Below are 26,864 nucleotides of genomic sequence, written 5' to 3' on the forward strand. Positions count from 1 at the left end.
GATATACAATTTGAGACTTTGGCTGTAAGTGCTGCAACACAAATACAAGCTTCCCTAATGAGCAAAAGTGCATTTTCTCTCTGTATTGTCAGAGGGGGCAATTCAATTGTTGTGTGTATTGTAGCTCCCATATAAAAAGTCCAGAAGCTATTCAATTGTTTTGCGTGATCAGCCAAGAGGCTGCACTTAAGGGCCTTATGTGTGCTGAGCGAACCGCTCAGCACATATCTCTCCCGCCGCTCAGCACAGCGCAATGTGTGCTGAGCGATGCGGGGGGAGGACGGGGGGGGGGGGGGGGGGGGCGCTCATTTCACCCAGTGGGTGAAATGAGTGACGTGCTAGATTGAGCCTGCTTGCAGCCAAATCTAGCACCGGCGATAGCGATGCGGGGGTACACACAAGTGATCTGTTCTTAAAATCTAAGCAATCTAGTCAGATTGCTTAGATTTTAAGCATGGATCTCTCTGTGAGTACCCCCCCCCTTTACCGTAGATCTCAGTAGGGTGTGAGCATTAGGACTTCAGGGCTTGTCCCAAGTGCTGGGTGCGGCAAAACCAGCGGGTGAAATGAGCGACCTGCTAGATTGAGCCTGCAGGCCAATCTGGCACCAGGGGGTACACATGGAGAGATCATGCTTAAAATCTAAGCAATATAGTTAGATTTCTTAGATTTTAGGCTGGGATCGCTCCGTGAGTACCCCCCCCCCCCCTTCCCCCCGCCCCCCTTATACCCTCTGGAGTCCTGGTGCTGATAGAATCCCAATGCTTGTGGGCCTTTATCCCAAAGGGAATTCCCAGCCATTCTGAACATGCTTTTCCATGACATTATGACAGGGGCACCGTACTCTGCAGGTTTCCCTGTTACAGTGTCACCAGCCCGCATTGTAATAGCCTAGACCTGATAGCAATTTTTTAAAAGGACCCCAGGCCATTTGTCTCCTTTACATTGCAGTCACCAGTCCTAGCTAGCAAGCCTGTGCATGTAATCATTATCGCCAGCACTGATCTTGTTTCAGGGGTCGAACACCAGTAACAAATATGCCTCCTGATAGGTGTCCATTCTCCTTTATCTCCGATATCCACAACAAGTATGTGTACACATCTTTACTGTGCTTGTCTACATTGAAATGCCCTTTCCCTCCCTCTTCTCAAATCAAATCAGGGTTAATATGCAATAGTTTAATATGGATGCAGAGATTCACATGTTTCATGCACATGTGCAAAGTGCATTTAAATGAAAGTGTAAGTATGCGTCTAGCTCACCCTACCAAATTAAACATTTTAGCTATTTTAATAAACTGAATGTTATATAAGCGTACTATTATATAAACATATATGTTTTAGTGAAATACATCCCAATAAATCCTCTCATGACCCATAACTATTACCATGTTTTATATAGGGGGAACAGACATACATGTAAGCAGTGGGGAGGGGGGATTTTAGAGAAGCGCAGACAGACTCCACATTCTTTTGTTCTCCATTGTCTGTGAATCAATAAGAAAGCACCCAGGATTCATAGGAGTGACCCCTACAGATACAGGCCAGAACACATGAACTGCCTAAAGTAGTTTATTATTTTCTCTTATCAATAATCTACATTGTGTGTGTCAATTTATTTGTTTTTTTATAATTTCAGGAAATGCTCCACACAGGGCAGTTTCCAGACAATTTGGCTCCCAGTGCGAGATTTCAAAATGTGCCCCCCCCCCATTGCTATAAAAAAAAATTGCGTGCCCCCCCATATAGCCATAAAAAGAAAAAGCTCCCGACAAGGGTGTGTGGCCTGATTAAAATGGGCGTGGTCTCATTAAAGTGGGTGTGGTCTCATTAAAGTGGGCGTGGCCTCATCAGATATCATCACACCCACCACAGGGGAAAATAAAATAAAATAAAAAAGTCCCCTTTTTACACATTACAGCAGGCAAGTGTCCCCATTTTACACAGCGCGGCAGGCAGGTGTCCCCATTTTACAAAGTGCGGCAGGCAGGTGTCCCCATTTTACACAGTGCGGCAGGCAGGTATCCCCATTTTACACAGTACGGTAGGCAGATATCCCCATTTGACACAGTACGCAGGCAGGTGTCCCCATTTTACACAGTGCGGCAGGCAGGTATCCCCATTTTATACAGTACGGTAGGCAGATATCCCCATTTGACACAGTACGCAGGCAGATGTCCCCATTTTACACAGTGCGGCAGGCAGGTGTCCCCATTTTACACAGTGCGGCAGGCAGATGTCCCCATTTTACACAGTGCCGCAGGCAGGTGTCAAGTGGGGGGGGAAGGAAGGGGGAGAGAGAGAGAAATAGAGATAATACTTACATCTTCCCGCTCTTCAGGTCCCGCCGACTCACGTCCCTCGCGCCGGCCGCCTCCTCCTTTCGCGCTTATCTCCTCTCCTCCCTCTCCCTGAGCGCTCCTGCTCGGGGGGCGGGGCTTCGCGGAATGACGCATTTGCGTCGTGACATCACGACGCAAACGCGTCATTCCGCGAAACTCCGCCCCCCGAGCAGGAGCGCTCGGGGAGAGGGAGGAGAGGAGATAAGGAGTCACAAAGTGCCGCGGCGGGCGCCCCGTGCGGTTGCACGGCTCGCCCGCCGCTAAAAACGGCACTGGCTCCACAAATAAAGCTTGCAATCCAGTGCTAGTTGGGAGAGACAGGAATGATGAATGTACTGTATGCATTCCTCCAACCTTTGTTACTATGTATACAGCACTACTTCAACAACTGTAACACACAGTGCCAGTTTTATAACTTGCAGCTTCCAAAGCAAGGTCACCCCTTATAACTACTTGCTGAGTACAGCATTTACATGTTTTAAGCTAAAAAAAAGTTATTACTGTATGTGTTTGTGATATAGTTATGTATAAACATGTTTCCATTGTAGCGTATCATGTGCTTGCCTACTACTGTATATGCGAGGGAAATAGATTTATTTTAAAGTATCTTTATTCTTATTTATTTTACCAGTTATTTATATAGCGCACACATATTCCGCAGCACTGTACAGAGAATATTTGCCCATTCACATCGGTCCCTGCCCCAGTGGAGCTTACAATCTATGTTCCCTATCACATGTACACGCACACACATTCACCCTAGGGTTAATTTGTTGGGAGCTAATTAACCTACCAGTATATTTGTGGATTGTGGGAGGAAACCGGAGTACCCGGAGGAAACCCACACAAGTACGGGGAGAATATACAAACTCCACACAGTTACGTCCATGGTGGGAATCGAACCCATGACAGTGCTGTGAGGCAGTAATGCTAACCATTACACCATCCGTACTGCCACCCCCCTGCTGATAGTATGTGAAACCAGATACTCACATACCCTATCATTACTTGTAACATAGCAAAAACATTATTATAATCAGGTGTGGTTCATTAGGTCGACATGAGTTAGATCGACATATATTGGGTCGACACACATTAGGTCGACATGATCACTAGGTCGACATGAGTTTTTTTACTTTTTTTTGTGCCGTTAACTTCGTAAAGTGACGGGGAACCCCAATTAGTGCACCGTGTCCCTTCTGTCAAGGTGCCTCACTCTGCTACCGCTGCGCTCGGCACAGGTTACCATTCCCAATTGTAGACCACGTGGACCGTTAAGTATGAAAATGGTCCAAAAATAAAAAAAATAAGATTTTACTTACCGGTAATTCTATTTCTCGTAGTCCGTAGTGGATGCTGGGGACTCCGTAAGGACCATGGGGAATAGACGGGCTCCGCAGGAGACATGGGCACTTTAAGAAAGAATTTAGATTCTGGTGTGCTCTGGCTCCTCCCTCTATGTCACTCCTCAAGACCTCAGTTAGAGAAACTGTGCCCGGAAGAGCTGACAGTACAAGGAAAGGATTTTGGAAATCCAGGGCAAGACTCATACCAGCCACACCAATCACACCGTATAACTTGTGATAAACTTACCCAGTCAACAGTATGAACAACAACAGAGCATCAGTTCAACCCTGATGCAACAATAACATAGCCCTTATTGCAGCAATAACTATATACAAGTATTGCAGAAGAAGTCCTCACTTGGGACGGGCGCCCAGCATCCACTACGGACTACGAGAAATAGATTTACCGGTAAGTAAAATCTTATTTTCTCTAACGTCCTAGTGGATGCTGGGGACTCCGTAAGGACCATGGGGATTATACCTAAGCTCCCAAACGGGCGGGAGAGTGCGGATGACTCTGCAGCACCGATTGAACAAACAATAGGTCCTCATCAGCCAGGGTATCAAACTTGTAGAACTTTGCAAAAGTGTTTGAACCTGATCAAGTAGCAACTCGGCATAGTTGTAATGCCGAGACCCCTCGGGCAGCCGCCCAAGAAGAGCCCACCTTCCTAGTGGAATGGGCTTTAACTGATTTAGGCAGCTGCAATCCAGCCGCAGAATGAGCCTGCTGAATCGTGTTACAGATCCAGCGAGCAATAGTTTGCTTTGAAGCAGGAGCACCCAGCTTGTTGGATGCATACAGGATAAACAGCGACTCCGTTTTCCTGACTCTAGCCGTTCTGGCTACATAAACCTTCAAAGCCCTGACCACATCCAGTAACTCAGAATCCTCCAAGTCACGAGTAGCCACAGGCACCACAATAGGTTGGTTCATATGAAAGGATGACACCACCTTTGGCAGAAATTGTGGACTGGTCCGCAATTCTGCTCTATCTATATGGAAAACCAGATAGGGGCTTTTATGTGACAAAGCCGCTAAATCTGACACACGCCTAGCCGAAGCCAAGGCTAATAGCATGACCACCTTCCACGTGAGGTATTTTAACTCCACCGTTTTAAGTGGTTCAAACCAGTGTGATTTCGGTAAACTTAACACCACGTTAAAATCCCAAGGTGCCACTGGAGGCACAAAAGGAGGCTGAATATGCAGCACTCCCTTTACAACGTCTGAACTTCTGGTAGAGAAGCCAACTCTTTTTGAAAGAAAATGGATAGGGCCGAAATCTGGACCTTAATGGAGCCCAATTTTGGGCCCAAATTCACTCCTGACTGTAGAAAGTGAAGGAAACGGCCCAGCTGGAATTCCTCTGTAGGAGCATTCCTGGCCTCACACCAAGAAACATCTTTTCTCCATATACGGTGATAATGTTTAGCTGTCACGTCCCTCCTAGCCTTTATCAGCGTAGGAATGACCTCGTCCGGAATGCCCTTTTCTGCTAGGATCCGGCGTTCAACCGCCATGCCGTCAAACGCAGCAGCGGTAACAGGGCCCCTGTTGCAACAGGTCCTGTCTTAGAGGAAGAGGCCACGGGTCCTCTGTGAGCATTTGTTGCAGATCTGGATACCAGGTCCTTCGTGGCCAATCAGGAACAATGAGGATTGTTCTCACTCCTCCTTTCCTTATTATCCTCAGCACCTTGGGAATGAGAGGAAGAGGAGGAAATACATAGACCGACTGGAACACCCACAGTGTCACCAGGGCGTCTACCGCTCTTGCCTGAGGGTCTCTTGACCTTGCGCAATATGTCGTTTTTTGTTGAGGCGGGATGCCATCATGTCCACCTGTGGCAGTTCCCACCGATATGTGATCTGTGTGAAGACTTCCTGATGAAGTCCCCACTCTCCCGGGTGGAGGTCGTGTCTGCTGAGGAAGTCTGCTTCCCAGTTGTCCACTCCCGGGATGAACACTGCTGACAGAGCGCTTACGTGATTCCCCGCCCAGCGAAGAATTCTGGTGGCTTCTGCCATCGCCACTCTGCTCCTTGTGCCGCCTTGGTGGTTCACCTGAGCCACTGCGGTGATGTTGTCTGACTGAATCAGAACCAGTTGGTCGCAAAGCAAGTGCTCGCTTGACGTAGGACGTTGTATACGGCCCTTAGTTCCAGGATGTTGATGTGAAGGCAAGTCTCTTGACTTAACCACAGACCTTGGAAATTTCTTCCCTGTGTGACTGCTCCCGACCCTCGGAGGCTAGCGTCCGTGGTCACCAGGACCCAGTCCTGAATTCCGAATCTGCGTCCCTCTAGAAGGTGAGAACTCTGCAGCCACCACAGGAGTGACACCCTGGCCCTGGGGGACAAGGTGATTAACCAATGCATCTGAAGATGTGATCCGGACCACTTGTCCAGTAAGTCCCATTGGAAGGTCCTCGCATGAAACCTGCCGAAGGGAATGGCCTCGTATGATGCCACCATCCTTCCCAGGACTCGAGTGCAGTGAAGCACTGACACCTGTTTTGGTTTTAATAGATTCCTGACCAGTGTCATGAGCTCCTGAGCTCTCTCTATCGGGAGATAAACCCTTTTCTGGTCTGTGTCCAGAATCATGCCTAGGAAAGGCAGATGAGCCGTAGGAACCAACTGCGACTTTGGAATATATAGAATCCAGCCGTGTTGCCGTTACACTTCCAGAGAAAGTGATACGCTGTTCAGCAACTGCTCTCTTGATCTCGCTTTTATGAGGAGATCGTCCAAGTACGGGATAATTGTGACACCTTGCTTCCGCAGGAGCACCATCATTTCCGCCATTACCTTGGTGAAGATTCTCGGGGCCATGGAGAGACCAAACGACAACGCCTGAAATTGGTAATGACAATCCCGTACCGCAAATATGAGGTACGCCTGATGAGGTGGATAAATGGGGACATGAAGGTATGCATCCTTTATGTCCAGAGACACCATAAAATCTCCCCCTTTCAGGCTTGCGATGACCGCTCTTAGCGATTCCATCTTGAACTTGAACCTTTTCAGGTATATGTTCAGGGATTTTAAATTCAATATGGGTCTGACCGAACCGTCCGGTTTCGGGACTACAACATGGTCGAATAATAACCCCCTCCTTGTTGAAGGAGGGTAACTTTGACCACCACCTGTTGAAGATACAATTTGTGAATTGCAGTTAACACTATTTCCCTCTCATGGGGGGAAACCGGCAGGGCCGTCGGTGAGGGGGCATCTCCTCAAAGTCCAGCTTGTATCCCTGAGACACAATATCTATTGCCCAGGGATCCAACAGGGAGTGAACCCACTTGTGGCTGAACTTACGAAGACGTGCCCCCACCGGGCCTAGCTCCGCCTGTGGAGCCCCAGCGACATGCGGTGGATTTTGTAGAGGCCGGGGAGAACTTCTGTTCCCGGGAACTAGCTGTGTTGTGCAGCTTCTTTCCTCTGCCCCTGCCTCTGGCAAGAAAGGACGCACCTCGGACTTTCTTGTTTCTTTGTGTTCGAAAGGCTGCATTTGATAATGTCGTGCTTTCCTAGGCTGTGCAGGAATATAAGGCAAAATATCAGAATTACCAGCTATAGCTGTGGAGACCAGGTCCGAGATCCCTTCTCCACACAATCCTCAGCCTTCCATATGCCTCTTAAGTCGGCATCACCTGTCCATTGCATATTCTACAGGACACGTCAAGCAGAAATCGACATAGCGTTGACTCTAGAACCCAGTAGACTAATGTCTCTTTGGGCATGTTTTATATATATATCTCTTAAGACAGCATCTTTAATATATATATCTCTATATATACATATATATATATATATATATATATATACATACTAGGGTCTCAATCTCTGCTGATAAGGTACCTGTCCACGCTGCTACAGCGCTATAAACCCATGCCGACACAATCGCCGGTCTGAGTAGTGTACCAGAATGTGCACGCTATCTGCAGGATCCCTGAGGATAGCTGTTAAGTCAGGGCTACCTTTTGGGCAAATGTGACACCCTAGGGGAAGATTCCCATCGTATCCTGGCCCTAGTAGGGAAAGGATACTCCCTGAGAATTCTTTGTGGGAAACTGCAGTCTCTTGTCTGGAGATTCCCGCTCTTTTTCTTCATGAGAGGAGGGAAATTTACCTCAGCTTTCTTCCCCTTAAACATGTGTACCCTTGTGTCAGGGACAGATGAGTCATCAGTAATATGCAAATCATCTTTTATTACAATAATCATATATTGAATACTTTTCTGCCATTTTGGCTGTAACGTTGCATTATCGTAGTCGACACTGGAGTAGACTCCGTGTCGATATCAGTGTCTATTATTTTGGATAGTGATCATTGAGAGACTCTGAAGGTCTCTGCGACATAGGGACAGACATGGGTAGATTCCCTGTCTGTTCTCTAATCTTTTGTGCAATAAATTCACCTTAGCACTTACTCCAAACAGGTGTCGGCGTTGTCAACGGAGACACCCTCACACACACATTTGCTCCATCTCCTCCTTAGGAGAGCCTTTTACCTCAGACATGTCGACACACACGTACCGACACACCACACACTCAGGGAATGCTCATCTGAAGACAATTCCCCCATAAGGCCCTTTGGAGAGACAGAGAGAGAGTATGCCAGCACACACCCCAGCGCTATTAACCCAGAAATAACACAGTAACTTAATGTTAACCCAGTAGCTGCTGTTTATATTGATTTTTGCGCCTAATTATGTGCCCCCCTTCTCTTTTTACCCTCTTCTACCGTGTAACTGCAGGGGAGAGGCTGGGGAGCTTCCTCTCAGCGGTGCTGTGGAGAAAAAACCTGGCGCTGGTGAGTGCTGAGGAAGAAGCCCCGCCCCCTCGACGGCAGGTTTCTGTCCCGCTTTAATGTACAATTTTTGGCGGGGGCTCATACATATATACAGTGCCCAACTGTATATATGCAAACTTTTGCCAAAGAGGTCTCTAATTGCTGCCCAGGGCGCCCCCCCCCTGCGCCCTGCACCCTTACAGTGACCGGAGTATGTGGGTGTAGTGTGGGAGCAATGGCGCACAGCTGCAGTGCTGTGCGCTACCTCAGTGAAGACAGGAGTCTTCTGCCGCCGATTTCGAAGTCTTCTTGCTTCTTATGCTCACCTGGCTTCTGTCTTCCGGCTCTGCGAGGGGGACGACGGCACGGCTCTGGGATCGGACGACGAGGGTGAGATCCTGTGTACGATCCCTCTGGAGCTAATGGTGTCCAGTAGCCTAAGAAGCAGGACCTATCTTCAGAGAGTAGGGCTGCTTCTCTCCCCTCAGTCCCACGATGCAGGGAGTCTGTTGCCAGCAGAGCTCCCTGAAAATAAAAAAACCTAACAAAATACTTTCTTACAGCAAGCTCAGGAGAGCTCACTGAATAGCACCCAGCTCGTCCGGGCACAGATTCAAACTGAGGTCTGGAGGAGGGACATAGAGGGAGGAGCCAGAGCACACCAGAATCTAAATTCTTTCTTAAAGTGCCCATGTCTCCTGCGGAGCCCGTCTATTCCCCATGGTCCTTACGGAGTCCCCAGCATTCACTAGGACGTTAGAGAAAATTGTGAAAAACTCATGTCGACCTAATAACCATGTCGACCTAGTGATCATGTCGACCTAATGCATGTTGACCAAACGTGATCAACCCAATTTATGTCAACCTAACTCATGTCGACCTACTGACCGCCATCCATTATAATCATGAGCATAGGTGTGCGCAAGGGGGGTGCCTGGTGCACACAGGCACTCCCTAATGTACTGACACCCGATCTCACATGCCTGATGCAGCAATGGCCGAGCAGGCTGATTACTGTCCCCTCTGCGCTGCACACTGTCAGGACTGCATTACTGACCGGATGCCTGGGTTAATCAAGGGTGCCACTGCCACCGGCTTTCAAACTCCCGGCTCCACCTCCATGTACAAAAACAGCGTGATGTGAGTACGTCATGCTGCTCGCATGCCCACCCACCACATGCCCACCTCTCTCCTTCTATGCTGTGCCAACGCCAGCCACTGATGAGGAGCAGCATGCAGCCAGTGTTCCTCTTAGGAAGACAAATTCAATACTGGCAGGCGGTCGGCAGCAGCATTGACACGTCACTCGTTTTTCCAGCAGAAGCAGTACTAGTCTGCGACTGTCAGTGAGTGACTGACTTGTAAGTAAGCTGCTGCAGCTTGCAGGGGAAAGAGAGAGGGAGCCAGACCAGGCTGAGGAGGAGCACTGTAATTGCAGTGAGTGCCATCAGGGGTGTTTGTTTGGTGCACACCACAACATCTGACAATGTATCTGCTTTATTAGGATTGGTACAAGGGTGGATATTTTATATTGCGCTGACCGTCAATAGATGGTGCTAGACACGCCCAAAAGGTGGTGCTAGACACACCCCTCCGACGGTGCACCCCCTAATAAAATGTGCTGCGCACGCCTATGATCATGAGCAGTGAATATTGCAGACATATTGTAGCCCACTGATTTTCTTCTAGACTGTGTACCTGGAAATTATATCCATATTATATTCATATTTTGACTGTGAAACTAGAGATATTTATAGTTCTGCAGAGAAAGAGATGTCATACGTCAAATGCTAGAAGAGTAGAAGAATCAGGCAGTACTGGCAGGGTGAGGATGAGAGGCAGGTAGCGCTGGCAGGCTGAAGAGGAGAACCAGGCAGTGCTGGAAGGATGAGGAGAGGCAGGCAGTGCTGGCAGGGCGAGGATGAGAGGCAGGCAGTTGTGGCAGGGTGGGCGATCATAGGGTCGACCACACTTAGGTCGACAGTGTCTAGGTCGACCACTATTAATTGACAGAAAGTACGTCAACATGGTTTCTAGGTCGACATGTACAAGGTCGACATGACAGAAGGTCGACATGAGTTTTTTTTTTAAAAAATTGGTGTTGTTTTCTCCATAGTGACTGGGAACCCCAATAAGTGTACCGTGTTCCCTTTGCAGGTGCCTCGCACCACTGCCGCTATGCTCGGCACAGGTTACCGTTCGCAATTGTAGTCCACGTGGATCGTAAAGTATGAAGAAAGTTCAAAAAATACAAAAAAATTGAAAAACTCATGTTGACCTTCTGTCATGTCGACCTAGAACATATTGACCTAGAGACCATGTCGATCTACTTACTGTCGACCAACAGTGGTCGGCCTAGACATTGTCGACCTACTGTAAGTGTGGTCGACCTAGAGACCAGATACCGAGGAGAGGCAGGCAGTGTCGGAATGGTGAGGAGAAACTGGCAGTGCTAGCAGGGACAGGTGGAGAGATCGGCAGTGTGGCAGAATTAGGGGATGAGGAAAAGAGGCAAGCAGTTCTGGCAGGGTGAGGAGGAGATATGTGTAGTTCTGGCAGTGATGGGAGAAACAGGCAGGGTGAGGAGGAGAGACAGGCAGTGCTGGCAGGGTGAGGAGAGACAGCAAGTGCTGGCAGTTCTAGAAGTCTTAAGGTGGGTACACACTGATAGATATATCTGCAGATCAATTGATCAGCAGATATATCTATAGACGTATCGGGCAGTGTGCTGTGCATACAAACTGCCCGATCCGTCGGGGTCTGACGTCATGAACTGGGCGTGAATCACTGCCGGCTGCTGCAGCATGTGTACGGGCGGTCGGCTGGTCGCCCGTACACACACAGCGATGCGCCAATATATCGGTAGATATACTGGCCGTCGGCTGTGCTGCGGGGCCGATGCGATATGTCTGTGAACGATGGAGTTCACAGACATATCGCCCGTACACACTGGGCGACGGACCCGCAATATATCGGCCGTTCAATAGAACGCCCGATATATCGGCCAGTGTGTACCCACCTTTAGAGATAGGAAGTGCTAGCAGGGTGAGGAGGTGAGACAGGCAGTATTGGCAATATGAGGAGTGGAAGGCAGTGATGACAGTGTGAGGAGAGGCAGGCAGTGCTGGCAGGCTAAGGAAAAGAGACAGGCACTGATGGGAGTCTGAAGAAGAGAGACAGGCAGTGTTGGCAGTGTGAGGAGAGGCAGGCAGTGTTGGCAGGCTGGGGAAAAGAGACTGGCAGTCCTGGCAGGGAGAAGATAAAAAGGCAGTGCTGGTATGTTGAGTAGAGACAGGCAGTGATAGGCAGTGCTTTCAGGGTCAGGAGGAAAGACTGGCAGTGCTGGCAGAATGAGAGGAGGCAGGTAGTGCTGACAGGAAAAGGAGGAGAAACTGGCAGAGCTGGCAGGGTGAGGAAAGAAAGGCAGTGCTGGCAGGGTGGGCAGAGACAAGCCGTGCCAGCAGGGTGAGGACAAGAGGCAGGCAGTAGTTCTGGAAGGGTGAGGAGGAGAGGCAAACATTGCTGGCAGGGTGAGGAGGAAAGACAGGCAGTACTGGCAGTATGAGGGGAGGCAGGTAGTGCTGACAGGGAGAGGAGGAGAAACTGGCAGTGCTGACAGGGTGAGGAGGAGAAACTGGCAGTGCTGACAGAGTGAGGAAAGAAAGGCTGTGCTGGCAGGATGGGGAGTAGAGTAGAGGCAGGCAGTGCTGTCAGGGTGAGGAGGAAAGACTGACAGTGCTGGCAGTATGAGGGATGGAAGACAGTGTGAAGAGAGGAAGGCAGTTATGGTAGGTTGAGGTTGGAAAGTCAAACATTGCTGGCAGGGTGAGGAGGAGAGACAGGCAGTGCTGACAGTATGGGGGGTGGCAAGTAGCGCTGACAGGGAGAGGAGGAAAATTGGCAGTGCTGCAGGGTGGGTAAAGAAAGGCAGTGCTGGCAGGGTGAGCAGAGTCAAGCAGTGCAGGCAGGGTGAGGACGAGAGACAGGCAGTGCTGGCAGGGTGGGCAGTAGAGGCAGGCAGTGCTGGCATGGTGAGTATAGTCAGGCAGTGCAGTCAGGGTGAGGAGGACACACAAAGGCAGTGCTGGCAGTATGTGGGGAGGAAGGCAGTACTGTCAGTGTGAGGAGAGGCAGGCAGTTCTGGTAGGGTAAAGAGGAGAGGCAAACATTGCTCTGAGGGTCAGGAGGAGAGACAGGCAGTGCTGGCAGAATGAGGGGAGGCAGGTAGCGCTGACAGGGAGAGGAGGAGGATCTGGCAGTGCTGGCAGGGTGAGGAAAGAAAGACAGTGCTGGCAGGGTGAGGTCAAGAGGCAGGCAGTAGTTCTGGTAGGGTGAGGAGGAGAGGCAAACATTGCTGGCAGGGTGAGGAGGAAAGACAGGCAGTGCTGGCAGTATGAGGGGAGGCAGGTAGTGAAGACAGGGAAAGGAAGAGAAACTGGCAGTGCTGGCAGGGTAAGAAGGAAAAACTGTCAGTGCTGACAGGGTGAGGAGAATCTGTCAGTGCTGACAGGGTTAGGAAAGAAAGGCTGTGCTGGCAGGGTGGGGAGTAGAGGCAGGCAGTGCTGTCAGGGTGAGGAGGAAACACAGGCAGTGCTGGCAGTATGAGGGGAGGAAGGCAGTACTGGCAGTGTGAGGAGAGGCAGGCAGTTCTGGTAGGGTGAAGTGGAGAGGCAAACATTGCTGGCATGGTCAGGAGGAGAGACAGGTAGTGCTGGCAGTGTGAGGGGAGGCAGGTAGCGCTGACAGGAAGAGGAGGAGAAACTGGCAGTGCTGCAGGGTGGGGAAAGAAAGGCAGTGCTGGCAGGATGAGCAGCAGGGTGAGGGCGAAAAACAGCCAGTGCTGGCAGGGTGGGCAGTAGAGGCAGGCAGTGCTGGCATGGTGAGTATAGGCAGGCAGTGCTGTCAGGGTGAGGAGGAAACACAAGCAGTACTGGCAGTGTGAGGAGAGACAGGCAGTTCTGGTAGGGTGAAGAGGAGAGGCAAACATTGCTGGCAGGGTCAGGAGGAGAGACAGGCAGTGGTGGCAGAAGGAGGGGAGGCAGGTAGCGCTGACAGAGAGAGGAGGAGAAACTGGCAGTGCTGGCAGGGTGAGCAGAGACAAGCAGTGCTGGCAGTGGCAGGGTGAAGATGAGAGGCAGGCAGTGCTGGCAGGGTGGGGAGTAGTGGCAGGCAGTGCTGGCATGGTGAGTAAGGACAGGCAGTGCTGGCATGGTGAGGACGAAAGACTGGCAGTACTGTCAGTGTGAGGAGAGGCAGGCAGTTCTGGTAGGATGAGTAAAGACAGGCAGTGACAGACAGTGCTGTCAGGGTGAGGAGGATAGAAAGGCAGTGCTAGCAGTACGAGGGGAGGAAGGCAGTACTGTCAATGTGAGGAGAAGCAGGCAGTTCTGATAGGGTGAGGAGGAGAGGCAAACATTGCTGGCAGGGTGAGGAGGAGAGACAGGCAGTGCTGGCTGTATAAGGGGAGGCAGGTAGTGCTGACAGGGAGAGGAGGAGAAACAGGCAGCGCTGGCAGTATGAGAGGAGGCAGGTAGTGATGACAGTGTGAAGAGGGACAGGCAGTTCTGGCGGGTTCCATCCGGCATCTTGATCGCATCCCGTTCTGGCAGGTAGGAGGACAGAAAGGCAGTAGTCAGTTCTGGCAGGGTGAGGAAAGGCAGGCAGTGCTGGTAAGATAAGGAGGAGATGTAGGCAGTGCTGGCAGGGGGAGGAGGGGAGGTAGGCAGTGCTGACAGTGATAGGAGAGAGGCACGCACCTTGCTGTACCTTGCACTGAGGAATTCCACCCTGACATTCCTGACGCCTCGTGATCCTCCCTCTGCCGCACACGCCTCCATTTCAGCAGTAATTGTCATTGTTGCTGTTTCAGTCTAGTGGGAGGGAATTGTTATTCATTGCGGGGGCTGGAGAAGAAAAAAAGAGGGTGGAGATGGGTGTTTAGAAAGCAAAGGCGAAAGGCCATCTTCTGCCCTTCAGCTGAGAGAGAGGAGGGGCTGGGGAGCAGGTGGAACTGTGTGACTGAGTGGAAGTTAGGTGTGGAGCCTGAAGTTGCAGCGCTCATCAGACAGGAGCAGGAGATGCAGCACGCGTGCACACCGGCTGCTGACCTCCGCCAGCGCTGGGCTATGAGAAGCAGAGAGTGAGGATGGCCAAGGAGCTGAGCCAGGAAGAGGTGTTGGACTTTCTCTGCCAAGGCGGGGGCAAGGTGCCCAATACCTCGCTGGTGGGTCACTTCAAGCACTTCCTGAGAGACACCCGGACGCCCGGCGAGCAGCTCCTGAAATCCCGGGAGAGATTCAAGCGCTATGTGAACTCGGTGGCGGTGGTAAAGCAGGAGGGAGCTGTCAAGTACGTGGTGCTGAGAAGCCGGTACCGCGATCTGCTGGGAGAAGACCTGCGGGCACGGACCCCCGAAGCATTTGACCAGCAGGAGGAATCTGAGCTCGGTGACAGCAGACAGGATGATCAGATTGTGCCCGGTACGGTGCAGGGACTCCAGGTAGGTGGGGGATGGAGCAGCCGGGCTGGCGGACGGCAAGTCCCAAGGAGTGTGTATCCTCACCAGGATGTGTATGTGCGGCAAGACACATTGCAGCATCCCCTGCACAATATAGCTGCGATTTCACAGGCTCCATATGGCACTGGCAGCAATCGTGGGACTTTGGATGGGAAGATTTGGGATGCCCCTCCAAGTTCTTACAGAGAACCTTTTGCTTATGACCGTGCACCTAAAGTGCAGCAAGCATCATCCCGGTATACTCCCTCATCCCTTCACCCGTCTTTGCCCCCAAATGGTACTTCTACATCACCCTGCCAAATCTCACCCCCCAGCAGCACCTCCTCACCAGAACACAGCACTTCCTTGCTAGTCACAAATACTTCTGTGCTGCTCAATCAGACCCCAAGCAGTAATGGACTATCACAGGTTCAAACCAGTCATACATACACAACCTCCAGCAAGACCATCTCACCACCCAGCAACAGCTCCTCAGCTGTCATTAGGACTTACAATTCACATATGAACAAATTATCATCACCATGCCACAATCGGTCTTCATTTTCTTCTTCTGCTGAGAGCCCTGCCACGACTGGGACTCCCTCCCCTGCTTCTAGCGGGCACAGGAGGCACACACCTGGGCATGGCCATGAACGTCAATCTGAAGAGATAATAAGTGAAACAACTAATGTTGCTGTTGTTCCTGCTACCTCCATGACTGCAGAGGGACAAACACATGGATACTTTACAGGTACTGAATTTCCATTGACCAGTTATCCCTTAAATTATACCTTTGCCCAGGACATGCATGATGAATATTCTAACTGTATGCAAGGAGAACAGCAAATACATAATTATCATGAGCTGCCGGCTTCTCCTCCTTCCTCCAGGTACATACAATCTAAACACCCTTCCCCCTCCCTTCTGTTCCCACAAGAATCAAGCATCCCTCCTCCAGATGTGCTGCTGATGCCAGATTATCACCCAGCGAGTCGCAGCCCCTCCCCTCCTCTACCAATCAATGATATGCATGGCATGTGGATGTACCAGATGCCTGTCTTTAAAAGCATCCGGTCCCAGCTCTCCTTGCAGGACATGGAGGACTTTGTTGACCAGGAAAGCTGTGGAAGTGAAGGGAGTGACAGTGGTGAAGGGGGTGATTGTGACACCGAGCACAGAGATGAAGAAGATCCCTCCAGTGACTCACATAATGAAAAGTTTGCACAGTACATTGAGAAGAAATGTGATGGCACTAGAAGGTGTCCCCCAAATAGGAAATTCCTGAGTATTGTAGAACAGTATGATAAACTGCACAGTGCAGACAAAGTGGGGGAGACTGATACTTTAATGGAATGTGGAATAAAACCTAATGTAAACATTGAAACAAGGAATTCTCCTTATACCGCCAAATCTTTTCTCACTGACCAGGCTCCCATATTGTTTGAGTTGGCTGTGAATGCACCAAAGCACCGAATAAGTTCTCGTTTACAGGAAATAATGTCCTCCTCAGATGATGAACTCATTGATAGGGATTATCGAAAGAGAAGGCGCCCATCACGCACAAAGAGACCACTTAACATTGTCCTGGTGCCTCCACAGCCAGATGTAGACATTCTTCTAGCAGCTAAACCTGTTAACTCAAACCATTCTATTGTAAATAATTTTGCAGCCCAAAAATCTCTCAACACCCAGTATGTACCAAAAGTGAACCTGGCTTCTGTTATTAAAAGTTCTTTTAATTATAAAATTTCTACAGTACCCTTGGATCCAACAGAGCATGATTGGATTGTTAAATCAGCCTGTGGCTCTTGGCTTCAGGTATATGGATTATTCATTGAGGACCCCCATTTGGCTTTACGGAAAGATTTCATGTCTGGATATACAGCTCTGCACTGGTTTGCCAAGCATGGTGCTATTGACATGTTCTTTAAGTTTGTCAATGGTGCCAAAAAGGCTGGAATTGAACTGGACCTTAACCTCAAATCCAATGGTGGATATACACCTTTACATATTGCTGCTATCCATGGCCATCATAAAGTAGCTGCCATGTTGGTAGAAAAGATGAAAGTGAATGTGAAATTGAGGGACAATAGCGGCAAAAGGGCCTGGCAATACCTGAGCTGCAACACCTCTGGGGAAGTATGGCAGCTCTTGGGAGCACCAAAGGGTAAAACTATTTTTGCATCTCGTGCCTTAAAGACTACTTACAATTTAAATGTGCAAAACGTATCAAGTCAGTTAACTAGAAAAACCTCTTTAGCAGCTTTTCTTAAACCCCAGCATCAAAAATGGAAAGCACACAATCATTCTGTGTTAAGAGAAAGAGAAATCTACAGTGACTGAGAACCCATGTTCATTTTACCTTGGCTCCCATGTTTTCTTTATATGAAAAACAAATCCAAATGGTCTTCTCACTGGAGGCATCCATCTTGTGGGCTGAACCAATATGAAGCCTGTCAGTTTGCTAGGAACGAGTGATATCAATGATAAATTTACTAATATTCAGTAGGCCTGGCTTAATTATAATCTCTAATTTTATGAATGTTCAGCCCACACAAAGGTGGTGTGGGTACTTTAGTTTATGCACAAATGCTTGTATGTCTACCTATAGCTGCATTGCCATTTACTCTACTTAAATGTTATTAAACCTGCCTTTCCTGTTCCCCTTCCCAGAGTCTGTGGGCTGCACCATGCAGTCATTTTACCTGGTGCTCTGGTAATTGTCTCACAGACTCAATCAAGCACTTAGGCTGAGTGACACTGAAGGAGATCTTCTCTAGCAGCGTCACTCAGCTCTGATTTGAAGAAGAAACAATTAGAAGCAACAGTCAGAGACTGATTTCTGATTGGTCCACTCACACATCCCTAAGAAGCAATTTTAAAGTGGCAAACTTCTGTTGCTCAAGTGGTAATGCAGCTTTAACTTTGCATACATTAAGAGGAAAGTTTGGATGGAACCACAGCTTGCAAAGAAATGATCATTACCTAGCTAGGATCATATTTCTGTCACATTGGCAGGTATAAAACACCCTGTATCCAAGTGTCTTGCTGTACAGTATAACAAATGTTTCATGTCACTACTGAGGTCAGGACAGTTTACTTTTTAAACTCAAACACAGCGTTTTAATGAGACATGCAAATGTACATTGCACCATATGTATCTTATTACCCTGCTTGTCATTCTGCGGACCATTTTTATGTCTTAGCATTTTAACACCTACAGTACAAAAAGTGTTTTGCAAGACAACTAAAACATGAGTCATTATTCATTTCTATACGGAGACCAAAGTCTACATATGCTTTCTTTAAAAGAATTCAGAGTTTAGACTATTTTACTAGCAATAATATATTGGATATTTTAGTATAGCAGATTGATATTTGGTAGACAACAACTGGTTGCAGGGTCGTGATTAGTGAATGTTATGGGCCCTACACACTGGGCGAGAATACTGAAAGATATGAATGATCTCGTTTATTAATGAACGAGATACCGTTCATATCTTCCAGTGTGGATACACCAGCGATGAACGATGTGTGCCCCCGCGCTCATTCATCGCTGGTGCCCCGTCGCTTGTGCATGCCGGCCAATATGGACGATCTCGTCCATATTTGCCTGCACTGCTATGGTGACGGGGGTAGAAACTTCACTCCCCCAGTCACTGAAATCCCGCCCCCGCCGGGTCGCCCGTCGGCAGTATCCGCCGTCCGTTAGCTCGGCGGCAGATCGCAAAGTGTGTAGGGCCCATAACTTGTGCACTGTGGTTCCTCTTAAGGCCCATACACACTGGGCGATGTTGAGCTGAAAGCAGGTCACTTTTGGTGTGTTGTGCTGCTTTCAGCTCAAAGCCGCGCAGAGTGTATGGATGAGCGGTGAGTGCTGATGCGCGCTCCCGCTTCATCGCTGGCGGTCGCCGTTCATCTACTGGTATTACCAGTCGATGAACGGCTGGGTGAGCGGCTTTCCATAGCGTCCTGCTATGGAAAGCCATTCACCCCCGCTGACAGCGCTGGGCAGGGGGGAGAAGCGCTAAGTGTGTATGCACGGAGCGCTTTTCAGCCCAGCGATGTCAGCGATCATCACTGCATACACGCTGGGCAAAAACGCCCAGTGTGTATGCACCTTAAGTCATATAGGTATATATAATTAGCTACTGACTGACAAATTTGTTTCTGATTCTGCCAGTGGGTTAAATTAAAATCTGTCCTCATAGTTCCCCCTAAGAGGCCAACCCTTACAGCATCAATGTTAGGGGGGAGGAAGGGGGGGGGGGGGGTATTTATCAACGCACGAAGAGATAAAAATTGTGAGAGGTAAAATACCAGCTTCTGCCTTACATTTTACAGACTGTTTTTGAAAAATGACAGTTAGGAGCTGATTGCTTGGTACTTTATCTCTCAGAATGTTACCTCTCTGGAATCTTTGATAAATACCCTCCCTAAATAATTGCATTTTCAGCATTAATAGATTTATGGTTATATTACGTATGCAACTTTGTACAGCTATTACAATGAATAAGGTTTCCTCTATAGATTAAAATGTGCCCATATGGTTTACTGGATGCAACATTTTGTGAAAGTAAACATTAATAGGGTATTGTTAATTATTAGTCACATTTAATGCAACTGTTAAGGCAATGTTTTACATGTATGGGCTTTTAAGGAGATCTGAATAATTGGTTGGAGCAACACTGTTTTACGTTGCTTAATAATATAATAGTAATTGTCTATTGTCACACAATGATTTGTTAAAATGACTGTCCTAGGATAAGTGTACATGAAGGCTTCAAGGAGAAAACCGGTTTAGCTGATTTGAATTTAGCTAAGACATCGCTAATAATCTTTATGTTTTTACTTGGGTGTTACAAGTTTTTTTTTTAACATATGCCTCAAAATATTTGATATGTGCTAAAAACAAAAAGTTTATTTAACAAATGAGGAACCACTGTAAAATATATTTTCAAAACACTTATGTGCGTAACTCTAAACTGCAAAGGAAGATCCCAAACTCCAGTCACACTTGCATTCATCTTGCCGTCAATTGAGGCTATTCTAAAAGAATTTGTATTGCCCAGTGTAAAAAAAAAAAAAAAAAAAAACATTACTGCACAGGCCTTTCTCCTTTTTTGGATGTTAGAATTGTGACAAACAGGTATTTCTATTCCAAGATGTGTTCCAGAAACTCTGTACTCAATTCACTAGATTCCCATGGTGAGCAAGTTTACATGAACTGATGCTAAGCAAAATGAGCAAACTTGAAATGTAATAAATGTGAATAAACCTTTTTGTATTTTTACGGATGATACGATGTCAGTGTTTACGTGACTTTAGTATACTACGGTTTTATTGCAAGGCGGAAGCACAGACAGGTCAATACCAGGTTTTGCAGCTGCTGATTCATCCGAATTGTCAACTCGTATTGAACATGAAGGAAATTTCTAATTTTTATAAACGTTTTAACATGAAAAGCAACAGAAACCAAGTGTTTTTTTTTTGTTTTTTTTCTCTCTCTTTAGAACAACTGAAGAAAGATGATAAATTGTATAGGTATTTTATTTTTCCCCCCCTCTGGTTGTCACAAACTCAGATATGTTTAATTTGTGTTCATTTTAAGCAGGTTTAATGGAGAACTACCTTCAAATACAAATGGTACTATGCTAAGTTTAGAAATGAAAGTTGCACCTTATTGTAAAATATTTATTTTAAGACTTATTTCCAATGAATAATATGATTTGGGTTTTTTATTTCTCCTTTTGCTTGTTATCAATGAAGAACCGTCTAAGCTGTTGTCACACCTATGTTTTATAAGCAGCATTTAAATCCGTTGAAAGCGGTAATATCGGTTAGTGATTGATATGCCTGCTATGGGATCTGCTCATTGCTGGCACTTAACCCTCATAAACACTTATTTACTTATCCCATTAAGCAGTCCCAGTAAAATGAAAGTAAGACTTCCTAGTTTGTCACACACTGTATCCAGATAGTGTCTAGGTCGATAGTCAATCGGTCGACACCTTATGGTCTACATACATTAGGTTGACCGGTACAAAAGGTCGACATGACAATCGTTGACACACAAATGGTCAACACTTGTTTTTTTGGTTTTTTTATTTACATAGTTTCCCAACATTTGCTTGATTTACTATCCACGTGCAAAACAGAATGCAAGTTGCTCATATCAATTTGACAGTATACTTAAGGTGCTTGAAAGGGAAGGGTAATTCTAAGCAAGAGACAGTATGGGAATTAACCATTAACCCCCGGTGCCCCGGGCCCCAACACCAAAACTATACTGGATACATGACTTGAAAAAAACTATATATAATAGAAATCCAGAGCAGGGCCATAACTAGGTATGTGCCGATGGTGCCTTGCACGCACGCCCCCCCCCCCGCACGGCCGCAGCCACTGCCAGAACACGCAGTACTCCAGCGCCGGCCGCGCTGGAGCCCGCCTGTCTCCCGCTCTGTGAGCACCACATTACCCCCTTCCTCACTGCATAGATCTCCTCCGATCATAGGTCTCCTCCAAGTCCTGCCAGCGGCGCCTGCCTCCCGCCGCCGCCTGCCTGCCGCTGCCATCTCTGCAGAGGACTCAGTCAGGAGCGCGACTGACAGCCTGCCGTGGATGTCGGATCGCAGGTCACAGATGAAGGTGAGTATAACCCACTCTTTTTCTCTTTCTCTTTCTCTCTCTCTCTCTCTCTCTCTCTCTCTCTCTGTCCCCCTACCCCCCCATAAAAGGGAGACTGCCTGCCATAATGTGTAAAAAAAAAGGGTACTGCCTGCCATACTGTGTAAAATAGGGGACGCTGCCTGCCTAATGTGTAAAAAAAGGGGGAGTGCATGTTATATTGTGTAAAAAAAGGGGTACTGCATGTGTAAAAAATGGGGCCTGCCATAATGTGTAAAAAATGACTGCCTGCAATAATGTGTAAAGTAGGGGGCGCAGCGTGTGTAAAAAAGGGGGACTGCCTGCCATATTGTGTGAAAAAGGGGGACTGCCTGCCATAATGTATAAAATAGGGGGACTGCCTGCCTAATGTGTAAAATAGGGGACTCTGCCTGCCTAATGTGTAAAAAGGGGGGACTGCCTGCCATATTGTGTGTAAAAAAAAAAAAAAAAAGTGGGGGGACTGCCTGCCATGATGTGTAAAAAAAAGGGGGGACTGCCTGCCATGATGTGTAAAAAAGGGGGGACTGCCTGCCATAATGTGTAAAAAAAGGGGGGACTGCCTGCCATAATGTGTAAGAAATGGGGACTGCCTGCCATAATGTGTAAAATAGGGGACACTGCCTGCCTAATGTGTAAAAGGGGGACTGCCTGCCGTATTGTTTAAAAAAGGGGGACTGCCTGCCATAATGTATAAAATAGGGGGACTGCCTGTCTAATGTGTAAAAGGGGGACTGCCTGCCTAATGTGTAAAAGGGGGACTGCCTGCCTAATGTGTAAAAGGGGGACTGCCTGCCATAATGTGTAAAATAGGGGACTCTGCCTGTCTAATGTGTAAAAACTGGGGAATCTGCCTGCCATAATGTGTAAAAAGGGGGACTCTACCTGCTGTGCTGTGTAAAAGTGAGCTCTGCCTGCCGTAATGTATAAAAGGGAGCTATGCCTGCCGTAATTTGTAAACTGAAGAACAGAAGCTCTACCTGCCTAATGTGTAAAAGGGAGCTCTGTGGTCATGCCCCTATATTTTTGGCGCGCCTGCGGTGCGCAGTGGCTCTTCTTTGTATATTGGGGGGACGCTGATGCTGTTTTTCGCACACAGCGCTAAACTCTCTAGTTACGGCACTGATCCAGCGGTCTTAGTTACATATATTTGCAAAAATATGGAAAAGCCACCAGGCCTCGACAAGGCTCCTCTGATTGCCCTAATACTATATCTGAGCCTGGGATGCAGAACCCACAGTCCAGCCACACCAGGGTACCACACATCTGAGAGGGTAAAGTGTTAGTATGTGTTAATAAAAGGAAAGCACAAAAAGTTATATACGAGTGAATGTATAATTAATTAATTAATAACCATGTGGAGTACGTTTGGGAATAGTAACCTATAGTGGAGCAAGCCACCTTGCCTGACGCATGGCGAGACCATTGTCATGTCAACCTTTTGTACCTGTCTGCCTAATGCACGTTGACCATTTGGTGTTGAGCTACACACACACACACACACACTAGTTAAGCATAATTTAAAAACATTTTTGTAGCAGATAACAAACTCTAACCAAAACTATATTGGATACATGACTTGAAAAAAAACTATATATAATAGAAATCCAGAGCAGGGCCGTAACTAGGCATGTGCCGATGGTGCCTTGCCCACAGCGCACATGCACTGAAGGCACACCATCGGCAGCACATCCCCCACCGCGCACGGCCGCAGCCACTGCCAGTACTCGCTCACAGTACTCCAGCGCTGCTGCCGCCTGTCTTCCGCCGGCCGCGCTGGAGCCCGCCTATCTCCCGCTCTGTGAGCGCCACATTCACCCCCTTCCTCACTGCATAGTTCTCCGATCATAGGTCTCCTCCGAGTCCTGCCAGCGGCGCCTGCCTGCCGCTGCCGTCTCCGCAGGGGACTCAGTCAGGAGCGCCACTGACAGCCTGCCGTGGATGTCGGATCAGAGGTCACAGATGAAGGTGAGTATAACCCACTCTTTTTCTCTTCTCTCTCTCTCTCTCTCTCTCTCTCTCTCTCTCTCTCTCTCTCTCTCTCTCTCTCCCTACCCCCCCATAAAAGGGAGACTGCCTGCCATAATGTGTAAAAAAAAAAATGGGTACTGCTTGCCATAATGTGTAAAATAGGGGACGCTGCCTGCCTAATGTGTAACAAAAAAAAAGGGGGAGTGCATGCCATATTGTGTAAAAAAGGGGTACTGCATGTGTAAAAAATGGGGCCTGCCTGCCATAATGTGTAAAAATTGGGGACTGCCTGCAATAATGTGTAAAATAGGGGGCGCAGCGTGTGTGAAAAAGGGGGACTGCCTGCCATATTGTGTGAAAAAGGGGGACTGCCTGCCATATTGTTTAAGAAAGGGGGACTGCCTGCCGTATTGTTTAAAAAAGGGGGACTGCCTGCCATAATGTATAAAATAGGGGGACTGCCTGCCTAATGTGTAAAATAGGGGACTCTGCCTACCTAATGTGTAAAAAAGGGGGACTGCCTGCCATATTGTGTGAAAAAGGGGGGACTGCCTGCCATTATGTGTAAAAAAGGGGGGACTGCCTGCCATAATGTGTAAGAAATGGGGATTGCCTGCCATAATGTGTAAAATAGGGGACGCTGCCTGCCTAATGTGTAAAAGGGGGACTGCCTGCCGTTTTGTTTAAAAAAGGGGGACTGCCTGCCGTATTGTTTAAAAAAGGGGGACTGCCTGCCTAAAGTGTAAAATAGGGGACTCTGCCTGCCTAATGTGTAAAAGGGGGACTCTACCTGCTGTGCTGTGTAAAAGTGAGCTCTGCCTGCCGTAATGTGTAAAAGGGAGCTATGCCTGCTGTAATTTGTAAACGGAAGAACAGACGCTCTACCTGCCTAATGTGTAAAAGGGAGCTCTGTGGTCATGCCCCTATATTTTTGGCGCGCCTGCGGTGCGCAGTGGCTCTTCTTTGTATATTGGGGGGGCACTGATGCTGTTTTTCGCACACAGCGCTAAACTGTCTAGTTATGGCACTGATCCAGCGGTCTTAGTTACATATATTTGCAAATATATGGAAAAGCCACCAGGCCTCGACAAGGCTCCTCTGATTGCCCTAATACTATATCTGAGCCTGGGATGCAGAACCCACAGTCCAGCCACGCCAGGGTAGCACACATCTGAGAGGGTAAAGTGTTAATATGTGTTAATAAAAGGAAAGCAATATCTATATACAAAAAGTTATATACTAGTGAATGTATAATTAATTAATAACCATGTGGAGTACGTTTGGGAATAGTAACCTATAGTGGAGCAAGCCACCTTGCCTGACGCATGGCGAGACCATTGTCATGTCAACCTTTTGTACCTGTCTGCCTAATTCACGTTGACCATTTGGTGTTGAGACACACACGCACACACAGTAGTTAAGCATAATTTAAAAAAAAAAATTTGTAGCAGATAAAATAAACGCTAAAATGCTCATGAACTCCAGTTGTTTGAGCCTTTGTAAGTAGAATAAATCTCAAACTAGCACTGCAACGAAAAACTGTTCCTACTCAATACTTGCCAAATCATTCCAATCCTCATTCTACCAAACTCTGTGAATCCGTGCACTTTGGAGTACATCTAGATGCACTTACATTGATAACTATGAAAAATAACAAAAGCACTCAAATCGGTATCTATAAAAATGAACAATAATGTCCTAATATTAATCATATCTATTATTATGACATAGGAGCCTGATCTAAATTAGGTAATTCCGCCCATTTGTGAGATGACCTATTCGCGGCTGTGGCACGTGCACGTCACACCTAGTGTGCATGGTGCTCTCCCCAGCTCCCACTGCGCGTGTCAGGAGAGAGGAGTTACGGGGGTAAGTATAACAGGATGTGAGGAAGGGCTCAGGTGACCCAGCGGTTCTGGATCCTTTTATTTAATAGTATATTCTATAGGGCTGAATTAAATTATCTGCAGTTAATTAATTATAGCACACGGCAGCCCACAGTAAGCCTGAAGGCTGCAGTTAATGTGGATTTTTCTTTGAGTCCGAGGAGGCTGGAACAGACTCCACATTAGGGACCTCATTCTGGTCTGGTCGTTGCCGCGCAAGCTGCAAAGTACTGATGTTTGGTACTTTGCGCATGCGCAGGACCCATTCGGCAAGTGCGCAAATGGATCCTGCAGTATAGCACACAATCTGACATCAGTCTGATGCCGTTTCGCAGGCGGATAGGGGGCGGCGACGGCCCCACTTGTGAAAATGGAGGTGTCTCTCTGATGCTTAGAGGTCTGGGATCTCTGAACTGAGATTTCCCGGCCTCTGCGACTGCGATGGGTGTATTGCGCGTCCCCATGCATGTTGCAAGCCACCTGATGGTGTCCTAGGATGCATGTCGGATCACTATTGCAGGAGGAGGTGTCCACTTGTAATAGACTTCTCCTGCTGCATTACTGTACTGGACTACCACTGCTGCTGCTGTGATGGCCACTCCTGAATCAGGCCCTAAATGCAATGATCATGCTGCAAACCTGTTAACCCATAGCTCCGGCAACTGGTCCCAGAGTCTATAGGTTAACATGCGTTCGTAGGTAATTTACAGCACAAGGAAAAGGGTCTGTAATTGAATAAGCCCAAGGTTGCCACTCTTTCCCCACCACTGTATATTACTGCTGCTAATTGAATTCGGCCCATAGTGTGATAATTTGTCTGGTTATATCATAATTATATTGTATCTATTTTCAGATAATGAGATTATAATATATATTATACACTTGAAGACTGTTAATGATAATTAGCTTGCTTAAATATATAAACAAATTTAATATAAATAAGCTAAAAACATAAAACTCTCTTGTTTTCCATACTGCTTAACGTTTGCACAGTGATTCATAAAAGGTGTGCGTTAGAAAACAGATTCCCAGTCAAAGATGAAAATAAATGTGAACTGCAAACTTAGGACAGGTATACACAACAAAAATATCGACACAACTTGTTATTTCCCGGCATAGCATGTGCAGTGTGTACCCGTGATTGTGCGCTCCCACAGGTCGTTAATGATATCTTCTGGTTGGCCATGCTGCACGATCAATCAGAAGATATTATTAATGATAGCATGGCATGTTACAAGGGCCGGTGCTAGGGTGTTCGGCACCCCCCTGCAAAGTATAAATTTGCGCCCTCCCATATTTTACAAAGGGACATTGTGCATCAAAAAAGGGGAGTGGTCTCACAAGGAAGGGGCG

The 26,864-nt window shown here is 47.7% G+C and overlaps 1 protein-coding gene across 1 annotated transcript; it reads left to right on the top strand.

Annotated features, from left to right (window-relative positions):
- The first annotated feature begins 13,948 nt into the window (after nt 1–13,948).
- Nucleotides 13,949–20,278, top strand: SOWAHB (sosondowah ankyrin repeat domain family member B). The gene has a single exon (XM_063919655.1). The coding sequence runs from the start codon at nt 14,635–14,637 to the stop codon at nt 17,326–17,328; it is 2,694 nt and encodes an 897-aa protein (XP_063775725.1). The 5' UTR covers nt 13,949–14,634; the 3' UTR covers nt 17,329–20,278.
- The last annotated feature ends 6,586 nt before the right edge of the window (nt 20,279–26,864 follow it).

This window comes from Pseudophryne corroboree, chromosome 1 (genome assembly GCF_028390025.1).
Source record: "Pseudophryne corroboree isolate aPseCor3 chromosome 1, aPseCor3.hap2, whole genome shotgun sequence".
NCBI classification, from domain to species: domain Eukaryota; kingdom Metazoa; phylum Chordata; class Amphibia; order Anura; family Myobatrachidae; genus Pseudophryne; species Pseudophryne corroboree.

What these genes read in the sequence shown, in the direction of transcription:
- SOWAHB (XM_063919655.1), top strand. Translation starts at nt 14,635, where the DNA reads ATGGCCAAGGAGCTGAGCCAGGAAGAGGTGTTGGACTTTCTCTGCCAA.